General features: G+C 64.9%; 3 protein-coding genes across 4 annotated transcripts; all 3 read right to left on the reverse strand.

Moving 5' to 3' along the window:
- Positions 1-14: 14 nt before the first annotated feature.
- CHLRE_01g043800v5 (uncharacterized protein) lies at positions 15-5516 on the reverse strand. Its single transcript, XM_043058845.1, has 16 exons — positions 5369-5516; positions 5164-5274; positions 4843-4903; positions 4640-4707; positions 4411-4446; positions 4168-4243; positions 3747-3915; positions 3455-3593; positions 2882-3177; positions 2364-2670; positions 2106-2236; positions 1702-1915; positions 1515-1568; positions 1162-1221; positions 899-988; positions 15-737 (listed from the first exon to the last, which is right to left on the reverse strand). The coding sequence occupies exons 1-16, from the start codon at positions 5369-5371 to the stop codon at positions 540-542; spliced, it is 2013 nt and encodes a 670-aa protein (XP_042928759.1). The 5' UTR covers positions 5372-5516; the 3' UTR covers positions 15-539.
- Positions 5517-5610: 94 nt separating this feature from the next.
- CHLRE_01g043817v5 (uncharacterized protein) lies at positions 5611-6966 on the reverse strand. Of its 2 annotated transcripts, none has more exons than XM_043058847.1 (3): positions 6832-6966; positions 6191-6292; positions 5611-6114 (listed from the first exon to the last, which is right to left on the reverse strand). In XM_043058847.1, the coding sequence occupies exons 2-3, from the start codon at positions 6227-6229 to the stop codon at positions 5755-5757; spliced, it is 399 nt and encodes a 132-aa protein (XP_042928760.1). In that variant the 5' UTR covers positions 6230-6292; positions 6832-6966; the 3' UTR covers positions 5611-5754. The 2 variants fall into 2 exon arrangements, with proteins under 2 accessions (XP_042928760.1, XP_042928761.1); XM_043058846.1 differs by having other exon boundaries at positions 6191-6299.
- Positions 6967-7590: 624 nt separating this feature from the next.
- On the reverse strand, positions 7591-18926 carry CHLRE_01g043850v5 (uncharacterized protein). The gene is made up of 14 exons (XM_043058848.1): positions 18377-18926; positions 17760-18127; positions 17524-17598; positions 17221-17344; positions 16631-17050; positions 11798-16299; positions 11361-11468; positions 11048-11143; positions 10785-10859; positions 10475-10498; positions 10201-10322; positions 9994-10050; positions 9708-9851; positions 7591-9434 (listed from the first exon to the last, which is right to left on the reverse strand). Exons 1-14 carry the CDS (start codon positions 18459-18461, stop codon positions 9173-9175), a joined length of 6462 nt encoding a protein of 2153 aa, XP_042928762.1. The 5' UTR covers positions 18462-18926; the 3' UTR covers positions 7591-9172.
- Between the last annotated feature and the right edge of the window lie 602 nt (positions 18927-19528).

The raw sequence follows: 19528 nt of genomic DNA on the forward strand, positions 1-19528 counted from the left end.
GTGGAGCTTTTTTGTCATTGGGAAGGTATTGCAACTGTAGAGTCCAACGTCAGGATGAGCCTTTTTAAGTGCCCTTCACGGGTGCGACATGCCCCCACGGTATTACGGCCACTCGTGGCTCTCGCCAACGCCGCGCCCCGACACGCCGAAGCAATATGTGTTAAGTTTGCGCCTAGGACAGACGACCACTCAGGACGGTGTAAGAGGGCTAGCGCTAAGACGGATCAACCTATCTAGCTCCTCACATCACGGACCTAGGCCGGCTGGCTGGGCAGGACAGGATCAACCCTTCCTCCATACCCTGCACACACACTCCCAATCACTCGCTATCGCTATCCAGGCACTGCCATCAATCCAGGTCACACCAGAGACCGCGCTATTCGCGCTCACGCACGAAATCCTACAGAAGTGAGAACTTGTGCACGCACCCACCAGCCCACGCACCCACCGCCCAATCCTCGGCATACACTGACACACCGAGAGCACACGCCCAGCAGCCCAGCACGCATCCACCTACCGCAATCCCCCTAAATCCCTAGCTAGTAGTCCTCATCCCCCGGCAGTGTGTACGGCATGATGGAGGTCATGGACGCCAGCGCGATGCGGTCTGCCTCCACAGCCAGCTTGCCGTACGTGGGGTCGGGCGGCTGCACGCGGCTGCTCTCCGTGGTGAACGCTAGGCCGGTGGGGTCCAGGCGGTGCTTGGACTCGCCCGTGCCTAGCTTCCAATGCATGAACTGCAGGCATCAGGCGCAAGGCACGTAACAGGCAGGCAGGCGGAAGGCAGGAGGGCGTGACGCAGGGCGTGGTGTAGGTATGGAGGGGCCAGCAGGTCAGGCGTTAGCGAAAGGCGCGGCACGTGTGGATGTCGCGCACGCATGCCTCGGCAAACCCGCACCTGCTCTGTGAGGCACCACGCGCGCTCCCAGTACTCGTCGTGGTGCACGTACACGAACTCGTCACAGCAGGCGATGTAGACCGGGAGCGCCTGCATCCAGCGACCAGCGCCGCACGCAACCGCAACCACATTTGCGAAGGGCAGTCGCAGATGCTCTCCACCAGTCTAAGCCCTTCCACACATCTTACCACATCAGGTAGGTGCCCCTGGCACGCAGCAAAAATCTGCTGCGTTTGCAATTGTGCAGGCAATCGAGCACGCACCTGCACTCCCGGCATTGGGTTGTCCTGGTCGACCACGGAATAGTCCAGCCACAAGTAAACCTGCGTGTGTGTGATGGTGAAGGTGATGTGCGTGAAGGGAAACAAAGACCTGCACGCGCCCAGATGCCGTGTGTGTTTGCAGGAGCGAATGCAATTCAAGCCCAGCAGGGTCGCATCGGCAGCAGAAACGTGCTTCTTGTACTGCCTGCTCCGCAAGACTATTAGACTAACAAGGCAAGGGGGGAGCACGTACGCATGCGTCGTGTTCTCATGACATGGTGCTCAGGCGCCCTGGGTAACACTGGCGTGCGGCCCTGTCCCAGCGACTGCCCCGCGCCTTGCCGCCCCCGCACCTTGTCGGCGGGCACACGGCGGTGCTTGGCCACGTGGTCGGCAATCGCGTATACCTGTGTTGCAGGAAACGAGCGTTCTGCAGGTGTTAGCGGCGCCGGCCCTTGACACCGTGCATGACATGGAAGCTGTCGCGTTTGCAAAGCTTCAGAACGGAAGGCTTGGCATCACCGCGAAGTTAGGCCGCACCTGTTTCAGCTTGGTGCCCTTGTCGTCATCCGGGCAGCCGCGCCCCAGCCAGCGGTGGCTCACGAACACCACCACACAGCCCGGAGGCAGTTCATCCACCTGCAGCGGCTCGAACGGCAGCGGCTGGGGCGGCGGCGCGTCGGCTGCAGCTGCTGGGGCGGCAGCTGTCTCCGCGGCGTCGTGCATGTCCTTAGCCGAGTCCACCCGAGAGAACCTGAGGACGAAGCAGGAGCCGCGTGAGATTGCATGTGTGGCAATGATAGCCCGCCGGTTAGGCGCCCACAGTGCGCCTTGCCTGCTGTGCTCTGTGCCATGCACCACAGGCGGCATGCATCAACCACATGCAGCCATTCCACATGCAGACTCACACTCACACCGCTCCACCAAACTCGGCCTCACCCTACCTGGGTATCCGCCCCTGCTGCCGCAGCTGTGCCACTGACACCACAGACATGGGCGGCAGTGCGAAGGGCGCCTGGGTCTGCAGCGCGCGCAGGATGGCGCGGCGGGCCGCCGCATCCGAGCCCATAGCCACCTGTGGGCAACAGGGGTGTTTGGGGTCCAGTTCATTCTTACAGGCGTAAGCGCATCCCCGACTGGCCTCCGCAAACAATCGTAGCGTGCTTCTGGAAACGCAATGCCAGCTCCCCCCACGCACGCACCTGGGACACGGCCCACGTGATGTTACTCATGGCCTGCACCCACGGCCACGTGACGTCCTTGTTGACGGCCAGTGAGGTGCCACAACCTGCTGCCCCACGTGCCGAGTCGCTCCGCTCCAGCACGCCCGCACCCCCGGCACCGCCGGCACCAGGCTCTCCCCCGCCCGCACCGCTGCCCCCGCCCGGCAGGCCGTGTGTCAGCAGCTGCTCCAGCTGGTCCAGGTGTGCACCCGCGCCGGGGGACACCGCCTCGGCCCGCTCCCGCAGCGGCCGCAGCAACAGGTCGTATCCATCCCGCACAGTGTACCTGGTGTGTGTCGGGAGGTCGCAAGGGGACAGGGGTCGACATCGTGCTTGCGATTATCTGTGGTGCGCGCGTGCGTGTGTGGCATATGGCACAAGGGAAGAAACACGCGGGACGGTGTATGTGTGCATGCCCGTGCGCGTTTATGTGTGCTTGTCGCGGCCAACCCAGAGTCCGTCGGCCGCTCGCGGCAGCAACAACACCGGCGCCCCACCTGTCCAGATGCAGCACGGCCCGTGTGGCCTGGATGGATCCAAAGTTGAGGGCCACCTCCTGCTCCCGCTCCGACATGGCCGACCACGTCCGGCCGAACCCCAGCATCCAAGCCCGCACGTCCGCCCCGGCCGCCAGCAGCAGCCGTGCCACGGCCGTCGCTTTGGCCGCGTCCGCGGTGAGGTCGTCGTTGTAGCCGTTGTCGAGTGCGCCCGCGAGGCGCTTGGCCAGCGCCGCCACCACCATCATGAGTGCGGTCATGTTGAGAGAGTTGCGCACATTAGGCGAGGCGCCACCCTGTCATGCATGGGCGGCATGGTTGCACGCGTGTAGGCAGTTGGCAAGATGTGCGTGGGAGATCAATGTGAAGGGACGACGTGCCAGGGGCAGGGGTGATGTGCGCAGGAGCCCAATCAGAAGGGAGGCAGTCGCAACGAAGAAGGGTCACCCAAAGACTGACCAACCGGGACACCCAGTTGCAAATGCAAGTCACTGGTGCTTCGGACAGCAGTGGCCACGTCACATGCTGTGAGCACTTCTTTCGCACTGAGCGCAACCCCGTCCCCTTGCCTACCTCCAGAAGGGCCGTAACTATCTCCTCTCCCTCTGCGAAGAGCCGCTGCACGCAGGCGGTCAACAGCAGCGGCTGCACCAGCGCAACACGCCCCAGCACCGGGTGCGTGTACACCGTCAGAGTTATCTGCAGCAGCTTCCTGCAGGAGCACCAGGCGAGGGCGGGAGGTGCCAGGGTTTCGCCAGACGATGATTGCATGTTGGCCTCCGCAGCTGCCTGAGTTGCCACCGGCACGCTCCTGACACGCGCTCGCGCACCCTGGTATCTGTGTTGTCTCACGCGCCCTCCGCACCTGCCCCACATGGCCTTGAGCTTCATCACTGCCGTCAGGTGCTCCCCCAGGAGAGGTGTGTTGGGCGGCACCGGCGACTGCCCGTCGGCGCCGCCGCGGCCCAGTGCGTCCACCTCCGCCTCCAGCTCGGCCGCCTTGCCCAACATCAGTGAGCCCGGAATGGCGTTGCCTGTGTGAACACGAGGTTCGGTACTAAGATGCGGGCACACGCGGGGTAGGAGTGGGAGTGGGATTGTTGCTCGTCCGGGCAGTCGCCCAGCGGAGTACACGTGCGTGTGCCCAGCACAGGGGTCTGTGAATGCTGCGTGCATGTCTTGTCTGGCAGCATTCGCATGCATAGCCGCGCGCGCGTCATGTGTTTACGGGGTAGGTGTACGCATGCGGCGACTTGGCACGCACGTGCACGACGAGCTCCACTCACCAGGGCCAGCGGCGCAAACGGTGGGCATGTTAATGTACAGCGGTGACTTTGCCGCGAAGTCCGTGTACACGTCAGCCTGCAGCAACACACCATACACGCGCACGGGTGTACATCAGTGTTGTGTATGCGTGCGGGCACAGGCGAAATAACTCGTACATGAGCGGGCAGGGCAATGGCTGCTAGCAGTATAGAAGAAGCTAGAGCACATGCATTGGACGCCTGGAGCGGTACGCACTCACGCACCTGTGTGCGGTACACTTGAAGCAGCGCAGACTTGGCCTGTCCACGTGAGAGTGTAATGTGCAGCTGGTAAAGTCAGTCAGCAGGGATTGCCTCGCTTGCACGTGCCGGGGTTGGCGAAGAGGGCAAGACAGGCGAACACACGTGTGACTCCTGGCCACTCCATCTTGTAACAGCCGCCCGGCATGGCAAATGGATGCATAAACCGCTGCCTGTCTGCCTGCCTTCCCACCTGCAACCCCGGTGCGCCCTGCGCCTCGAGGAGCTTTGTGTTCAGGGCCGCCTTGTCGTAGTTGCGGTCTGCGCGGACGGCAGTCAGCCGGAAATTGAAGGCATCCTGGCTGTCTGGCGCTTGGCCGGTAACAGCGAGCAGTAAATTGGTTACAGCGCAACTGCTAACACCCGCAGCGTGTACACACGGCACGTTCACCGTACCGTGTGCCTGCTTCAACAGTTTCTCCTCCACGTCCCTGTACATCTCCAGCAGCGGAATGCCCTGTAGCAGGCGGTTTCAGCAATGAATCATAACAACTCAAACTACCTGATGGCTGCAGCTGGCGTTTGCTTGCAGAGCGGGCCGTACGCCGGCAAGCAATTGGAACACACGGCATGCCATTGGCACACCTGGCAGACCACCGGCACACCTGGCATACGACGGCGTGCCCCCGCAAGTGCGCTTCTGAAAGGCGTGCTTGCTAATGCATCAGGTATTCTGTCACATACAACTCTGCCCCGGCAAGCAGCTGCTCGACTCACCGCATAACTGCCGCGCGAGCCGTGCACCATGCCTGCATTCACCGTGTCCGCGGTCCCTTGACGTGTCGGCTCCCCAAGCACCGTATCCGCCGGATGCGACGCACCGCAACCCTGTATTATATCAAAATAATGCCACGTAGTGTTACTTGCGTGGGCCCGGCGCTTCTGGTCATTTTCGCGAGCATGTTCTGACCGGGGCCCATACCATGGAATGTTTACGACGATGTCATCGTGTGTGCCATCAGATATTAATGGCGACAAGCGCGCGAGATTGGCTCAAACTGCAAAGGCTGAAACCCGTCGAAGTGCACGCGGACGCAGCGCGGTATACGAAACTCGCTCAATACTTTGCCTACTGTCACAAAGCTGACGTGCTACTTGCAGGATTGGCATTACTGCATCAGCCGCGGCCACACGCGCCGTACGTCGCCCATGTCGGGCCATGTCGTCCTTGTCTTAAGCGGGGCAAGTACTCAGTCCTTGTCCACTCCGCTCTTCAGCCAGCCACAGCCGAGTGAGTGACAATGTCATTATTATAGCGAGAACAATTGAAGCCAGTGCGCCTGGACGAGGAGGGCCTGAAGGCCGCGGTTAACCCAGAGACCAGGCCCACGACCAGGCCGCTTGAGCCTGCTTGAGGCTGGCGCGAGTGGCTTCCTGCATCTCCGCTGCTGTGTTAAGGGGGAGGGGTTCTCTAGACGCAACGCTTCTTGGCTGCCGGCATCTTGGCCTTGGTCTCGTGGGTGTACTTCTTGCCGTTGTGGGCCGCCGACATCTTGCACTTGGTGGCGTGGGTATGCTTGCGGCCCTTGTTGCCCGTGTTGCCCTTGCGTGCGTGTTGCCGAGGTTGGCCTTGGTGCTGCGGACCACCTCCGTCGGCGGCGTGGTCTTGACATCGGCCAGGGAGAAGCTCTGCCGCGGCACCGTCGACTTGGCCTTGATTGCTCTGGCCTGCAAACGTAACAATTTCACGGCTCAGGCTCAGCCCCAGGCCCCCAGCCCCTGCCCCAGCCCCAGCCCCGCTTACCGCCGAGGCGTGCAGAGGACAGGGGACAGATGCACGCATGTCATAGAGAGGGGTGCATTGTGCACGTGCTCGCCGGGGGTCGACCGTCGACGTCGAGCAGGCCTGTTGGCTGTTGCATGGGCAAGTTGGACTGCTTGGACTGGGGCAGACGTATTTACTGCGGCTGGTGCCTTCCCTCAGTCCCCGTACCTGGGTGCCTCATGCGGCAATTGATAGCGGCGGCAGCGCCGTCGCTACGGCTGGCCTTCAGTCTTCACCCCAAAGCCCACACCTCCTTCTTAAACGCGGTGGTTGACGGATGTGATTGCAACTTTACACCCATAGCGCAATCCGGGTGCGCAACAACCTCATATACGAGCTCACCGGCACGTGCACGTGCACGTGATGGAACATGGCAAGGGGCAGGAAAGCGTAGTCCCGATGTGTGTGGCTCCCACCCGTGCCCACATAAATGCGTAGCAAGAAGGGACAAGGCATTGGTGCGTCGTTCGCGCGCTGTTACTGTACCGACGGTAGCTGGCAGGTTGTGTCGATGTTTTGCTGACGCGCATTCCTCACGCTCCGGGCGCCCGGCCAAGGCGATAGCACCACACAGACTCAATGCGACGCCACACCGCGCGGATAGCATAGCCGATGCGCACCTGCAGGCAGTCGACCGGCGTCCACGGATGAGCTGTGTAGACGAGCACTAGCGTAATGCAACGGCGTGCAGCAAAACAATGGCCGGGCGACAGTGTGACAAGCAGGGGCAAGAACAAGGCGAAGCAAAGCAGAAGAGGGGCCCGAATGTGTACGACAATTGTGGCGGGCAGGCCGAATGCGGTGCAACACGCCAACAACACAACCGGAGGTGAGGAAGCGTTGCTGATGGTGAGGATAGGTGCTGCGACGTTCGGTAGGGGAGCTGTGGCCGCGCACTAGATGGGAGGAAGTTTCCGAGGTGTTGTTTCCGAGGCATTGTTTGTGGCTGATGTTTGTGGCTGATTAAGAAAGAAGCAGAGTTTCGGCTGTGAGCGGCTGGCGAGGAGAGGCGAGGGCTGTTGCGTTTTGGAAGGCGGGCGGAAGGCCGCACACGCCGGGAGTCGGGCAGGCTGTAGATTTCGCTGAAGCTGCGTTTGAGAAGGGAGCCGAAGGGACAGCTGGGGTGGGACAGCTGGAAGGGACAACTGGAAGGGACGACTGGAAGGGACAGCTGGGAGGGACATCTGGGAGGGGACAGCGGATGTGGGACTGCTGGGGTGGGACAGCTGGGGAGAGGCACGGGACAGCTGGCATGGGACGCTGGGTGGCTGCAGAGGCTGGCAGCGCTGGGGCTGGTACGTAGGTGGGTACTTGGGTACGCGGCTGGATGGCGTGCACGTGCACGTGCAGCGACAGGCTAGCAACCCTGCGGCAGCTCGAAGTGTTCCCATAAGTCCCAAACACCGCCAGCCCCTTATACCGTAATCGACACTGCAATCAGCAAACCGTAGAAGTGGACAAGAAATTGGTTCTCCCTGTCAATGGAAGAGCGGGCTGCGCCCACGCCACGTCTCTAGTCTGAGGGAGCAAGCATCCACCTAATCTCCCGGACATAGCCGGGGGCGGTTCGTACAGGCTCTGCCCGCCATGCGTCGAGCCGCGCCCCGCTGCCAAGCACAAGCACAGCAGGCAACAAAACCCAACAGCGAGCAGGAAATCCTCTAGCCACACCACTCCTCACTGCTGCGGGCCTGCGGCCTACCACACACCGTGCCATGCTCTGCTCGCCAGCAAAGGCTGCTAACCAGAAACCGGCCGGGACTCAACCTGCGCACTGGCGCCACTTCTTGGGCGGCACCGCGCTCGCCTCCTCCATGTATGGCCTTGCCTGCCCCGTCCACTACACACATGCACGCTGCCACGGCTGGGCCCAAGGCCGCTGCCGCCGCCGCAAGGCCCTGCGCCGCCGCCGGCGCTGCCGCGAATTCCAGCGCCGCCGCTGCCACTGCCGCCAGGTCCTAACCCACCATTGCGCCTTGCGCCGCCGCCGCAGTTGCCAGGCCCTGCACCACCGCTGGGCCCTGCGCCGCCGCCGTCGCCGCCACCATCGCCGCCGCCACGGCGCAGGGCCGCAGGCCGCGCTCTACCAAGCAGCATCTCCATCAGCGCGTGCCATATGTTCGCCGCTGAATTGGCGTCGCGCCCATCCTGCTCTGCTGCATGCGGTCCAACTGTAAGAAGTTCCCATAAGTGCAAGTCAAATCCCATCAAATCATCCTGTAAGGCGGCAACTGTGTGGTGTACGCGTACCTCTTTGCAGATCCCAAGTCAGCCCAAGTACCGCATCTCGGTGCGACTACTCCAAAGTAACCCCCCTTACCCGCCGCCACACACACCCTGCGCGTTGTGTCTGCCACGATTCGGCATCTCCCAACCACCACAAGGGTTGCCACATACTATATATATGCAAACAGCTCATAAACTGCTCAAACAAACTCATCCCGCCCTTGCCACCAGTTGCACACTCGCACAAGATACCGCGGCACGTCAACTGCTATAAATCGATACATGGGGGGCAATGTACGACAGGCGACAGGCCCCGGCCAGTATGGCAAGTGCATCCGAAGCATTTGGAAAAGCCCACGCCTGCAACTCGAGCGACCGGCGCTTCGTGCCCGGCCTCGAGGCCTCTACGCAAATGCGCGTGCCAAGTGCTCCAGTGTCGGAGCCATATCGGTGCCTTGTACGGGACTGGTCACGAGCAATCGCTGCAGCGCCAACCCCTTTGTTGTTTATTATTGATTCATGACGTTTGCCAGCCATACCCCAAACACATAACCCGCCTGCCATAAAACCCTAATGCCATCCAGCACAACACGCGCCCTTTCAAATGCATTCACCAGCTGCGATGCGCACGCATGTGTTCAAGTGTCACTTCCTCCGCGCCTCAGGTACGCAAATACCACCCCGCCATCATTGCTTGGAGCCTGCAGCTGCTCCCGCGGCCCCACCCCACCGCCCCTACCGCTGCTGCTGCTGCTGCGGCTGCTGCATCTCCAGCTGCGTAATCGTCAGGGTCAGCTCCTTGACCACCTCGGCCGCGCTGGGCCGGTCGCGAGGCCTCTGCGCCCAGCATGCCTGGATGAGGCGAGCCACGCGCGGCGGGCAGCGGTCGCGCGACGGCAGCGCCGGCCGGGCCCTGTTGACGTGCACGTGGTAGGCGATTGCGACGTCGCGCATGTTGTGCCAGGGCGGCTGGCGCATGAACAGCTCCCAGAACACCCTGCAGGTGCGGCACGGCGAGGTGTATAGGTTCGGCGAACAACGAGAGTGCGGGCGGGCCCCTGGGTGAGAGCAGCATGTTCATAAAGCAGCGAGTTCTACGGGGGTCTTTGGCGGGCGCGATGACAGAACGAGTGGCAGGTCCAGAGGGCAGGGCTACATTCTTCAATAGGTATCGCCCCAGCTATTCCCTGTGGACAAGGCAAGTCCCACCGTCATCGCCTTCCACTTCCCAGCCCTCTCCGACCCGACGGCCCAGCAGCTGCGCTCTCACATGCCCAGGGAGTACACGTCGGAGCGGTCGGTCAGGTGCTTGACGCGCTGGTCAAACACCTCCGGCGGCAGGTACGGCGTGGTGCCAGCCTCGATGGTGTGCGTGGACAGCTTGCTGCGGAGCTTGTAGCGGGCCAGGCCAAAGCTGCGGGCGGGCAGGGTCGTGCGTGCGGAGCCAAGTGACGGGTTGTGGTGGGGAAGGAGGAGCGGTGTTGGGCCGGTTTTGGGAAAGAAGCACACGTCAATAGCAGCTACCGTCATGACTGACGCAGTGACGCTTTGCTCACTCTGCGATCTTGGCTCGGCCGGACATGTCGAGCAGAATGTTGGAGGGCTTGAGATCACTGCATGCACGCGAGTCCGTTGCGCAGGGTGAACCGACATCTTAGAACCTAGTTTGGCGTGCGACGATGTGTATTTGCTGTACCGTATCGTTCAGCCGGACGGCGCCCTGACAGTACCGCTAAACACAAACGCACACCACCGCCACGCACCGGTGCAGGATGGTAGGGTGCAGGTACGCCAGGCCCAGTGCCACGTCGCGTGCCAGACCCAGCAGCTTGAGCACGGAGCGGTCGCCGTGCGGGTGGTAGATGAAGTCGTGCAGGGAGCACACCTGCGTGTGACCAAGGCAGTTGGAGAGGGGGCTGAGGCACGGAGGCCGTCCTTCCACACGCAGCCCATACGCAGCTCAGCACAGCCCAGGACCACCGCGGGCCTCCCTCGACAGCCCCAGCACCACCAGTAACTACGGTACGCATGACTCACCAGAAGCTCCTCCACCAGAAACACCTGAAATGAGGGTCGGGCATGGACACGGACGGAACATGGGCGTGGGGGTGTCGGGCATGGACAGGTACGGGACGGAACATGGGCGTGGGCGGGTCGGGCACGGGCAGGCAGCTCAGGCAGGTAGACCGGCGAGCAGTGCAGCAGCGCGCGGAGAGCTCGGACATAGCAACAGCGAAGGCTCTAAGGCAGAGACGGAGGCAGAAGGCCAAGAAGGAGCTGCTACGCGGGCGAACCACTCGGCACACTGCGCAACTGTGGGGCTCATGCGGCATGCACAGCGACGCACCTGTGGCGGGCTGAGGCAGCCGCCATAGCAGCGCACGATGTTGGGGTGCCTCGACCGAGTGAGAATGGCCATCTCCTGTGGGGCGGCAGACAAAGGGCAGACCGCGGCAGCACACTGTGGATTAAGACGCGCCTGACATCATCATCGGGGGCTCACCGGCATTTCATCAAGCAACAGCAGGTCCACATGCCCCAATGCATACAGCGCCCGGCCGCTGCCCGCATTTGCTGTGCTCGCAGCCCCCGCAGGCAGCCGCATCCCACCTGCAGCAGCGTCCGCATTTCTTGCGGCTGCAGGTTGGGCGGGCAGCTGTCCAGCAGCTTCTTCACCGCCACGTCCCGGCCGCCCCACAGCGCGTGCTGCAGTGTACCCAGACAGGGGTGGCAGGGTCAACACACACATACAGCTGGGGGCCCCGTATCTAAAACGTCCAGCAGGGCGCGGACGTCGCAAAACGACAACGCAGGCATCCACAAACAGGCACGCCAGCAATCCAAGCGTGCGTGCACGTACGAGGCAAGCAGGTAGGCATGCAGGCACGTTCGCAGCAAGCCGTCACCGCACGCCGCGACTCACATACACCTCGCCGCAGGCTCCCTTGCCTATGAGCGCCACCAGCTGCAGGTCCTCGGGCGCGATGCGCAGGTCCACGTCCTCCAGCGGCGGCACGTCGCCCACTACCACCTGCGGGCGTAGGTGTGGCGGAGGAGTGAAAAGTGTGCGGTGGCGGCGGAGGGATGCAGTTACGTGCATAGAGAAGATAGGGATCGAGTGGGCGGGCGGAGGGAGGAACCAGGGGGCTTGGCAGCGTGTGCTGAGCGGCTGGGAGGCTCTGGGCTTGAGGCGTTCTGTGCAGCTGGCAGTACCGCAGCCAGGTCGCAGCTGCGACCCAGGACGAGACCTCAAGGAGGCGGGTGCAGGGCCCGGCTTGCCCACGCCCACGCCCACGCCCCCCCGCCCGCACCTCCACCCACGCCACCGCCCCACACACATGCCCACGCCCACGCGCCCACCTGCAGCAGCGGGTTGTTGGCTCGTTCGTCACCGCCCTCCCAGCCGCTGCCGACAACACCGGCTCCCAGGCCAGCGCCGCCGTAGACGCCTGCACCTGCGCCGCCGCCTCCGGCTCCGCCCCACACGCTGCCGCTGTTGTAGCCGCCCGCGTTGCTCGCTGTCGACCCCGGCCCACCCGCCGGCAGGCTGGCAGAGCACGATGAGCCGCCGGCGCTGCCCGCGCCAAGCGCGTAGTAGCCATACATACCGTACATGCTGTATCCGCCTGCGCTGCCAGGCGAGGCCATTGCCGGCATTCCCGCCACACCCGCACTGCCAGGCCCCGCGCCATTCAGCATGATAGGCGGCGGCGGCCCTGCCGTTGCCGCCGCAGCTGCCGAGGGTGGCGCGGGTAGCACGGCCTGGCCGGCCGCGCCGGCCGCCGGCCACAGCTGCGCTCCGCCCAGGATGCCCATGCTGCCGTTGAGGCTGCGGAACCAGGCATCCGAGGGCGCGACGTTGGGATGAGCGTTGTGGGTGGCCGGGTTGGGGCCGCTGCCGAACCCGGCCGGGCCCACGCCGCCGCAGCCGCTGACCCGGCCCGAGGCGCAGCCGCTGCCGCCGCCAGCAGCCGCGGCCGGGTTGTGGCGGCCGAGCGCCGCCGCCGCAGCCGCCGCGGCCGCCGCATCCGGGCCGCGGCCGGGCTCCAGCGGCAGCACCAGATTCTGATGCGAGCCACTCCGCTCAAACTGCGACGACACGCCCGTGGTGCCGCCGCCGACAGCCGCCGCCGGCGAGTCAATGGCCATGGGGGCGCCAGCGGCGGGGCCGCGGGGCGTGGTGGCGCCGGAAGACTTGCCGCTGCCGCCACCCATCACAGCCGCCACAGCCTGCCCGAGCGCGCTGGCCATGAACGCGTACGCGCCGGCGGCACTCGCGCGCCTCACCGGCGGTGCGGGGCGTGACCCCGCTGGGCCGCTGGTGCCTGCGCCGGGCGCTCCCGCGCGCATGCTCGCTGCCGCTTCCGTGCCCCCGCCTGGTGCAATCTGAGAGGAAGGAATGGGCGGCAGCGGCTGCCCACCGCCCGGGCCAGCCCACTGCTGCTGCTGCCGGGCCAGCAGCTGCTGCAAGTGCGCGGCGTGTGAGTGAGGGTAAGGGTGCGGGTGCTGGTACTGCTGCGCGGCCAGAGAGGGGAAGTTCACCGGCCCCGTAAAGAGCACGTGCGTTCCCGCGGCGGAGCCAGCGGCAGTCATGGCAGGTGGCGGCAACGGGAGCCCTGGCCCTGACGACCTGTGAGCGGGCACAGCTGCCGCCGGCGCAACCGGGCCCTGTCTCAACGCAGCTTGAGCTTCAGGACTTGCGCTGGTGACTTCAGCAGCCGCAGCCGCAGCATCAACACCAGCGCCGACGCCAGCCCTGGGGGCCGCTGGAGCAGCAGTGCAGTCAGCAGACGTGACCGGTGCCTCGTCCACGACCGCAAGTTGCGAGCCGGAGGCAGGCGACCAGCCGCCAGTGGCGGTGTGGAAGGAGGACGTGCCAGACCCAGCCGAGGTGCGTTCACCCTCCTCGGGCCCAGCCTCGCTGGCATCGTCGCCCGCACCCTCGCCGGCTTGCCGGTCCAACCGCTCGGCGCGGGCATCCCCAGCCCCAGAGCCTGCTGCATCGCCCGCACTCGCTGCACCAGCACCGGCATCTGCTGGCGCCTCAGCCGGCGAGGGCGCGTGTGTGTCCACGGCCCGGCCCGGGAGGCACGTGAGCCGGGGCGGCTGCAGCTGCGGTCCCCCAGGCGCCTCGGAAGTTGCCGCAGCTGCTGTGGCCGCTGCAGTGCGACCGGGACCGTCCGTGCGGCAGAGCTCTGACGCAACGAAAGCTGCCCTGACGCGAGGCGAGGAGGTGGCGGCTGCGGCGGCTGCGCCAGCGACAGCGGCGGTGGCCGCGGCCACTCGCACCTGCTGGCCGATCTTCGTCGTGCAGCCGGTTCTGTGTGCCTCGCCGTCTGCGGGGCCGCTGGTCATCCCGCCGAGGCTGCTGGGGCTCCCACATCGAGTCCTCAGTGCGGGGCTGCCAGGCGCAACCTCAGCGCAGTTGCCAATAGCTGCTCCGTAGACGGGGACCGGCAGTGACGACCCCGGTGACGAGCAGCGTTGAGGCTGTCGGCTGCTGCTGCTGCTGCTGCCAGGCGCCCGCGCGAGCATGAGCGCGACAGCCTGCGTGCCCATAGCCGAGGTGGCCGCAACTGCCGCACAGGAGCCTCCTCCGACGCTGGTGCTGGCAAAACTGCTTTCCTGCAAGTGCAGGGCTCGCAGGTCCAGCCCTTGCAGTGACGCCGAGAAGCGGTCGTCGACAGACGTGGGTGCCACGGCGCTGTGCGCTGCCGGCGGCCCGCAAGCGGATGCATCTGCACAGCTGCTTAGCGGCAGAGCCCGAGGCGTGGTGCCGACTACCACGTCGCTTGCACAGCGCGTCGCAGGTGCCGCTAGCGCTGCATTGCACTGCACATGCGAGACGGATGGGGCCAGAGGCCCCGCGGCGGTGCCCTCGCGCCCTCCTGACAGGCTGAGCGTGGCACCGCTGCCTGCAGCGGCGCTGGCGTGACTTGCAGGCGCAGCAGAGTCGAGCATAGCGGCGATGGTACACGCCCGGTCGTACGCGGCTCGTGATGATGGGCCGGGGGCCGGCTCCACAAGTGACGGCGCGGCGCACGTGTCTGCACTCGACCCAGATGCCGTGGCCGCTCTGTGCGGCTGCGGCTCTAGTGGTAATGTTGTTGGCGCGTGATGCCCCAGCCCCTCTACTGGGTCGCCGTCCGCGGTGAGGATTACCGCCTCCAGGAGGCCCGCTGCCTGTTCTGCCCTGGCATGCTCCTGCGCCTGCGCCGTCGCTGTCGCCATCGCGTGCGGCGATGCCTCTGGCGCGTCCACAATTAAGCCCACTGCTGCGAGCGCTGGTTGCGGGCCAGTCATCTGGGTCTGCGGTGCGGGGCCCTTTGCAGCAGCCACTGTCGTGCCGACACGCCGCGACATCAAACTTGACATCGACGGCAGGCAGCGCTGCGGGGCAGCTGCAGGCACCTCATCTGCAACGACCGTTTCGCCTGTGCGACTGCCTGACAGCTCCGGCCGCACAGCACGACGACTGCCGCCGCCGGAGCACCTCCACGACCCGCAACCGGCACCGGCGAACGCGGGCCCTGCAAGGGACGCACTGGGGGCGCCGCCGAAGCACCACAACGGGCTCCGGAGCGGCGTGGAGGGCTGAACGCCGCACTGGCCGCTGCCTGTGCCGCTGGCGCTACAGATTGTCATCGGCCTGCTCCCTGCCTGCTTGCCGTGGGCTGCTGCTGGCACGTGGCCTGTCGGCGCAGCGGCGCCGCCACTCTTGAGCACCGCCGGGATGTCGCGGCGGTGCTGCTGCCTGCCCAATGCGGCACCGCCAAACACCACGGGCAGGATTGCCAAACTGGACAGGCTTTGATGGCCCTGCACCTCCGCCCCTGCCACCACGCCCACCGCACCCGCCACGCCAGAAGCTACCGCCGCTTCTGCGGTCAGCTTGCCGCACACAGCGTCCCAGGCCTCGCTGCTGCCGCCTGCCTTGCTCCCAGCCCCGCTGCCGCCGCCGGCCGCGCCGCAGGTGTCGCTTCCGTCACCACAGCCCATCGCGCCGTCACCGGAGCCCCCAAACACCAGGCCCATACGGGTTGGGTGCCCTGTCTCCGGCTTCTCAGGCTGAATGTAGCGCAGCCGCCGGCGCCGCACGCGCCGCACGAACATGAACACCAGCACGCCAAGCGCCGCCAGCGCCACCCCGCCGCCCACCACCGTGCCCACCAGCAGCGCCACCTGCACACGCTGGTGATGCTCCTGCTGCGCCCCCGGCGCCACCCCACCCCCGCCCGCGCCGGCCCCTGCGCCCGTGTCCAATGACGATGGCGCGGGCGACGGCGGTGCCGGAAGCGCGTAGCGCACGATGACGTTGAACGCGAGGATGGCGCCTAGGCTGCTGTAGCCGGGCTCGTTCCGTGCCGACACAAGGACCACGTCGTCACGGCTGTGGATGGGCACGGCGTACATCATGATTTGGCTGGTTGTGCGCCCGCTGGAGCGCGGCGCCGCCAGCCGCCACTCGAAGGCAGCGCCACCGCCATCCCGCCGCACCACCTGGAACCGTAGCGAGCCGTAAGAGTGCGCCGCCGCGGCCACAGCCGCCAGGCTGCCGGCGTCAGCACCGCCGTTGCTAGTGGCGCCGCTGATAGTGGCGGTGGTGCTGCTGCTGGTGCCGCCGGCGGAAAGCTGCGCCGCGGCGGCCGCGGTTGTGTTGGGCAGCACCACGGTGCTCGTGAGCGTCATGGTGACCATCACAATCAGGCTGCAGCTGGTGTCGCCAGCGGCGCAGCCGGGCAGCGGCCGCGCCGCGTCCAGTGGGGCCGAGGCGGTGAAGGCCAGCCGCAGCCCGGAGAAGGACAGCGCGGAGGCGGAGGCGGAGGGGTAGGTCTCCGCGAACACCGTGGTACTGTGGAAGCCTGCAGGGAGGGGCAGCCGTCCACGCAACACGGCGTGAGTAACTCGCGAATGACTGGGGCGGTGCGGCGCCTCTGGACAAGGATGCATGTGCTCAGTCACGCCGGGTTGTGGCGAGCCCGCATGACTAGGCCTCCGCACAACACCCGCCCCCTGGGCGCTACCACCTCTCAGCACGGTACGCTCAGCGCCCTCCCCCAGACCTGCATGCAGGAACCAAACCTGGTGTGCCCAGCAAGCGCCAAGCCGTGCTGAGGCGCCAGCCCGCACCCCCTTCGCTTCTTAAACAATCATGAATGCACCCCCCCCCACACACACACACACGCCACGCACCCAGCATCTCAATGTAGGCGGGTGGCAGCCGCAGGTAGGTGCCCCCGCACGTCTCCGCGGACGGCGGCGGCCCGTCGTCCAGCAGCGGCCGCACCGGCGCCGCACCCGCCAGCACCAGCTCCGGGTACTGGGCCGCGTAGCAGCGGCTCGCACCTGTACTGGTGCTGCCAATGCTGCTGGTGGTGCTAGTGCTTGCGTTCGAGCTGCCAATCGAGGTGATGGTGAGACTGGTGGCGACGTCATCGGTGCTACCGCTGTTGCTGTCGCTATTGCTATTGCTGGCACCGGCGCCGGCACCGGCGGCTGCCGTGCACGTGGCCAGCAAGTCGTCCAGGCTGGATCCAGGCCGTACGGCAGCGTAAGGTTGTACGGCGGGGTAGTAGCCGGGGTACAACGCAAAGTCGGAATGCGAGCTGCAGCCTGCAAGTACGAGTTGGGTAGGCGCAGGCGGGTGGCGTGCTCCTTAGCCCGAGGCTGCCTCACAGCTTGGAGTGGTGGCAGAGCCATGGAGCTGGGTGCTTGCAGCGGCCATCGGCCTGCACATTCGCCATCACGCCTTTCTTTGACCCGCTGCACCCAGCCTCGCTCACCGTATGCGTTCGCGGGAGGCACCTGCAGGAAGGTGCCGCCACACACGCCACGCTGCCGCACGTCGCTGGGCTTCCACTGCGGGCTCTGTTGCCGCAGCAGCTCCGCATACAGCGCCAGCTTGGTCTGTCGCAGGGACATGCACTCTTAATGAAACCGTTCGGCCATACAAGTACCCAAGACAAGTACCGCATAGCAGAGCTAACCGGTTACGAGTAACGAGACTGGCAGGACGCGCCGGTGCCTGTAGGCCATTGCTACCGGGCGCTCCAACAAACCCAAAGCAAGTCCGTACCGATACTCACCACATCTCCCCACACGCGGCCGGTGGTGTCGAATGCGAAGCACCAGCTGCAGCGGTAACACACGGCCGCAAACACCTGCGCCCGGAGCCAGCATACATGAATTACACAGGTCACAAGCCCACGGATGGGCTCGAGCAACCCGCGCGTTCACTAGCTGCCACCTTCACTAGCTGCAACCAGCTCTTCAACCCGTTCAAACAGCCCCCCCCCCAGTCCGCGCATGCACCCGCTCTGACCTGCAGCTGCACGGCTGTCATGCCGTCCAGGATGAAACCCGTCATGGGCAGCGCCGCTGCCATGGCTGCAGACGTGGCTCCGGTGGCTTCGTCCAGGTAGCGGTGCGGGAAGAAGCGAAAGCCGGGTATCAGCAGGGAGGGGTCCAGGCAGCCCTCGCCGCCCTGCACCGCCGCGGCGAAGCTGCTGGAGGCAGATTCAGAGGCTGTGGCGGACGCGCCGTCAAGGCTGCCGCTACTGCTGTTGGCGGCGGCGCTGATGGCGAGGGCGGCGGCGCGTGCCGCCGAGGCTGCGGCTGGGGGTATGCTGCGCGCTGCGACGTCTGACTTGACGTACGTGCCGCGGCATGGCGACACGGTGGAAGACCAGTCTGCAAAGTCAGAGGCAGGGCACTCCGCATCAACGCCGAGACAATTAACGGGGCGGGGCGTCGACGCAAGTAGCTGTAAGGGTTGACTGCACCAAACCCACACAGGCCTTAGCTAACTATCCACGCCTCCCTAACCGCGGCGGTGTAAGCCTGCAAACCTATTGCCAGTCCTAGGCCACCTTAATTCAGCGGCGCTTCCCGGCGTTCGTCGTGATGGCCTCCCCAGTCCTGAACGTAGCCCTAGCGCACCTTCGCCACTCCACGCCCACCGCTGAACTGGCCTGAGGACGCCCTTCAGCTCCGCAGTATCCGTGAAACCCAAGCAGTTCTCCATAGAGTCACATTGTGCCTTTGCGAGCTCACGAGTAGCCTTCCAGTCACCGAGTGCGGGCCATGTGCCCAAGCCACCCTGTGTCGAATAGCCGGGGAAGAAGACGTAGCCGCCAATGCCACATTCTGTCTGACTGCTGCTGTCTGCTGCTGCAGTCGATTGGACAGCCAGCACTAACACCAGCGCGCTCACTAAAATCGGCATTCGTCGCTCAGGAACAGCTCCTCCTAATTGCGGCTAGGCGCTGAGGGCCAGTGGCCCTTCAGTTTAGCTCGTGGCATTGCTGTCTCGGACACCTCGAGCGCAAAACACGTCGCTCAGGACTCAAGAGACAAGAGAGCTTGCATTATAGTTCCATTTTTTGTCGATTCCTTCTTTATTGTTATTCATGGTCGAAAGCCTGTTGTCCGGGTCAATATCTATGCCAATATGCTCACTGTAGTCAGACTGGTTGAGACGTAATTGCCCTTAATTACATATGGTATGGTAATGAGTTTTGTCAATCTACAAGTCCCTCGGGGCCGCCGGGGCACGGATTGGGGCTGCGGGCACCCAGAACTCCTCGGCCCTGGCCTCTGTCCATGGCAGGATGGTGTTGCACAGGGGACGTGCATCCCCTGGTGTAGCAACATGAGAGGGTGTGGTCAGTGCCAGGCCCCGTTCAACCAAATGAAGCAGGGGTTCAACCCCTGAAATGAAGGGCTGCCGGAGTGGGCACGCACTGGCACAACGGCCGGGCCCGGGGCCAAGGCCGGGGCTGCCATGCCCCCCCACCCTGTCCTCAATCGAACATCGAGTCTGCATCTGCAGGTGTTGCCATCACAGGTCTCTCTCCAGGAATCCACCACTCCGGGCCTTGTAGGGAGATGCGTGCCTGCTTCTAGATCAGACCCTGGCGCGGGGGGTCGCTCCCTGAAGCTAAAGCGAATCGCTTAACACTCCGTTGAAACCACATGTTTGTCAGTGCCGTCCAAGTAAGCAAACTTTATGACCAGACGGCAGCGGCCGCAGCGGCTGTAGCGTGACGGTAGCGTGACGGTGAAAGCTTTCAGCGGAGGCCTGTCGCGGCC

Source organism: Chlamydomonas reinhardtii, chromosome 1, assembly GCF_000002595.2.
Source record: "Chlamydomonas reinhardtii strain CC-503 cw92 mt+ chromosome 1, whole genome shotgun sequence".
NCBI lineage: Eukaryota > Viridiplantae > Chlorophyta > Chlorophyceae > Chlamydomonadales > Chlamydomonadaceae > Chlamydomonas > Chlamydomonas reinhardtii.

Excerpts from the sequence above, each read along its gene's own strand:
- CHLRE_01g043800v5 (XM_043058845.1), bottom strand. Across the intron at positions 3,594-3,746 it reads CTCAAGGCCATGTGGGGCAG|GAAGCTGCTGCAGATAACTC; the intron begins GTGCGGAGGGCG and ends GTGCTCCTGCAG. Across the intron at positions 3,178-3,454 it reads TAGTTACGGCCCTTCTGGAG|GGTGGCGCCTCGCCTAATGT; the intron begins GTAGGCAAGGGG and ends CATGCATGACAG.
- CHLRE_01g043850v5 (XM_043058848.1), bottom strand. The coding sequence starts at position 18,461 with ATGGAGAACTGCTTGGGTTTCACGGATACTGCGGAGCTGAAGGGCGTC. Across the intron at positions 11,469-11,797 it reads CCAACAACCCGCTGCTGCAG|GTGGTAGTGGGCGACGTGCC; the intron begins GTGGGCGCGTGG and ends CTACGCCCGCAG. Across the intron at positions 9,435-9,707 it reads GACGTGTACTCCCTGGGCAT|GGTGTTCTGGGAGCTGTTCA; the intron begins GTGAGAGCGCAG and ends CCGCACCTGCAG.
- CHLRE_01g043817v5 (XM_043058847.1), bottom strand. The coding sequence starts at position 6,229 with ATGCGTGCATCTGTCCCCTGTCCTCTGCACGCCTCGGCG. Across the intron at positions 6,115-6,190 it reads GTCCTCTGCACGCCTCGGCG|GCCAGAGCAATCAAGGCCAA; the intron begins GTAAGCGGGGCT and ends TTACGTTTGCAG.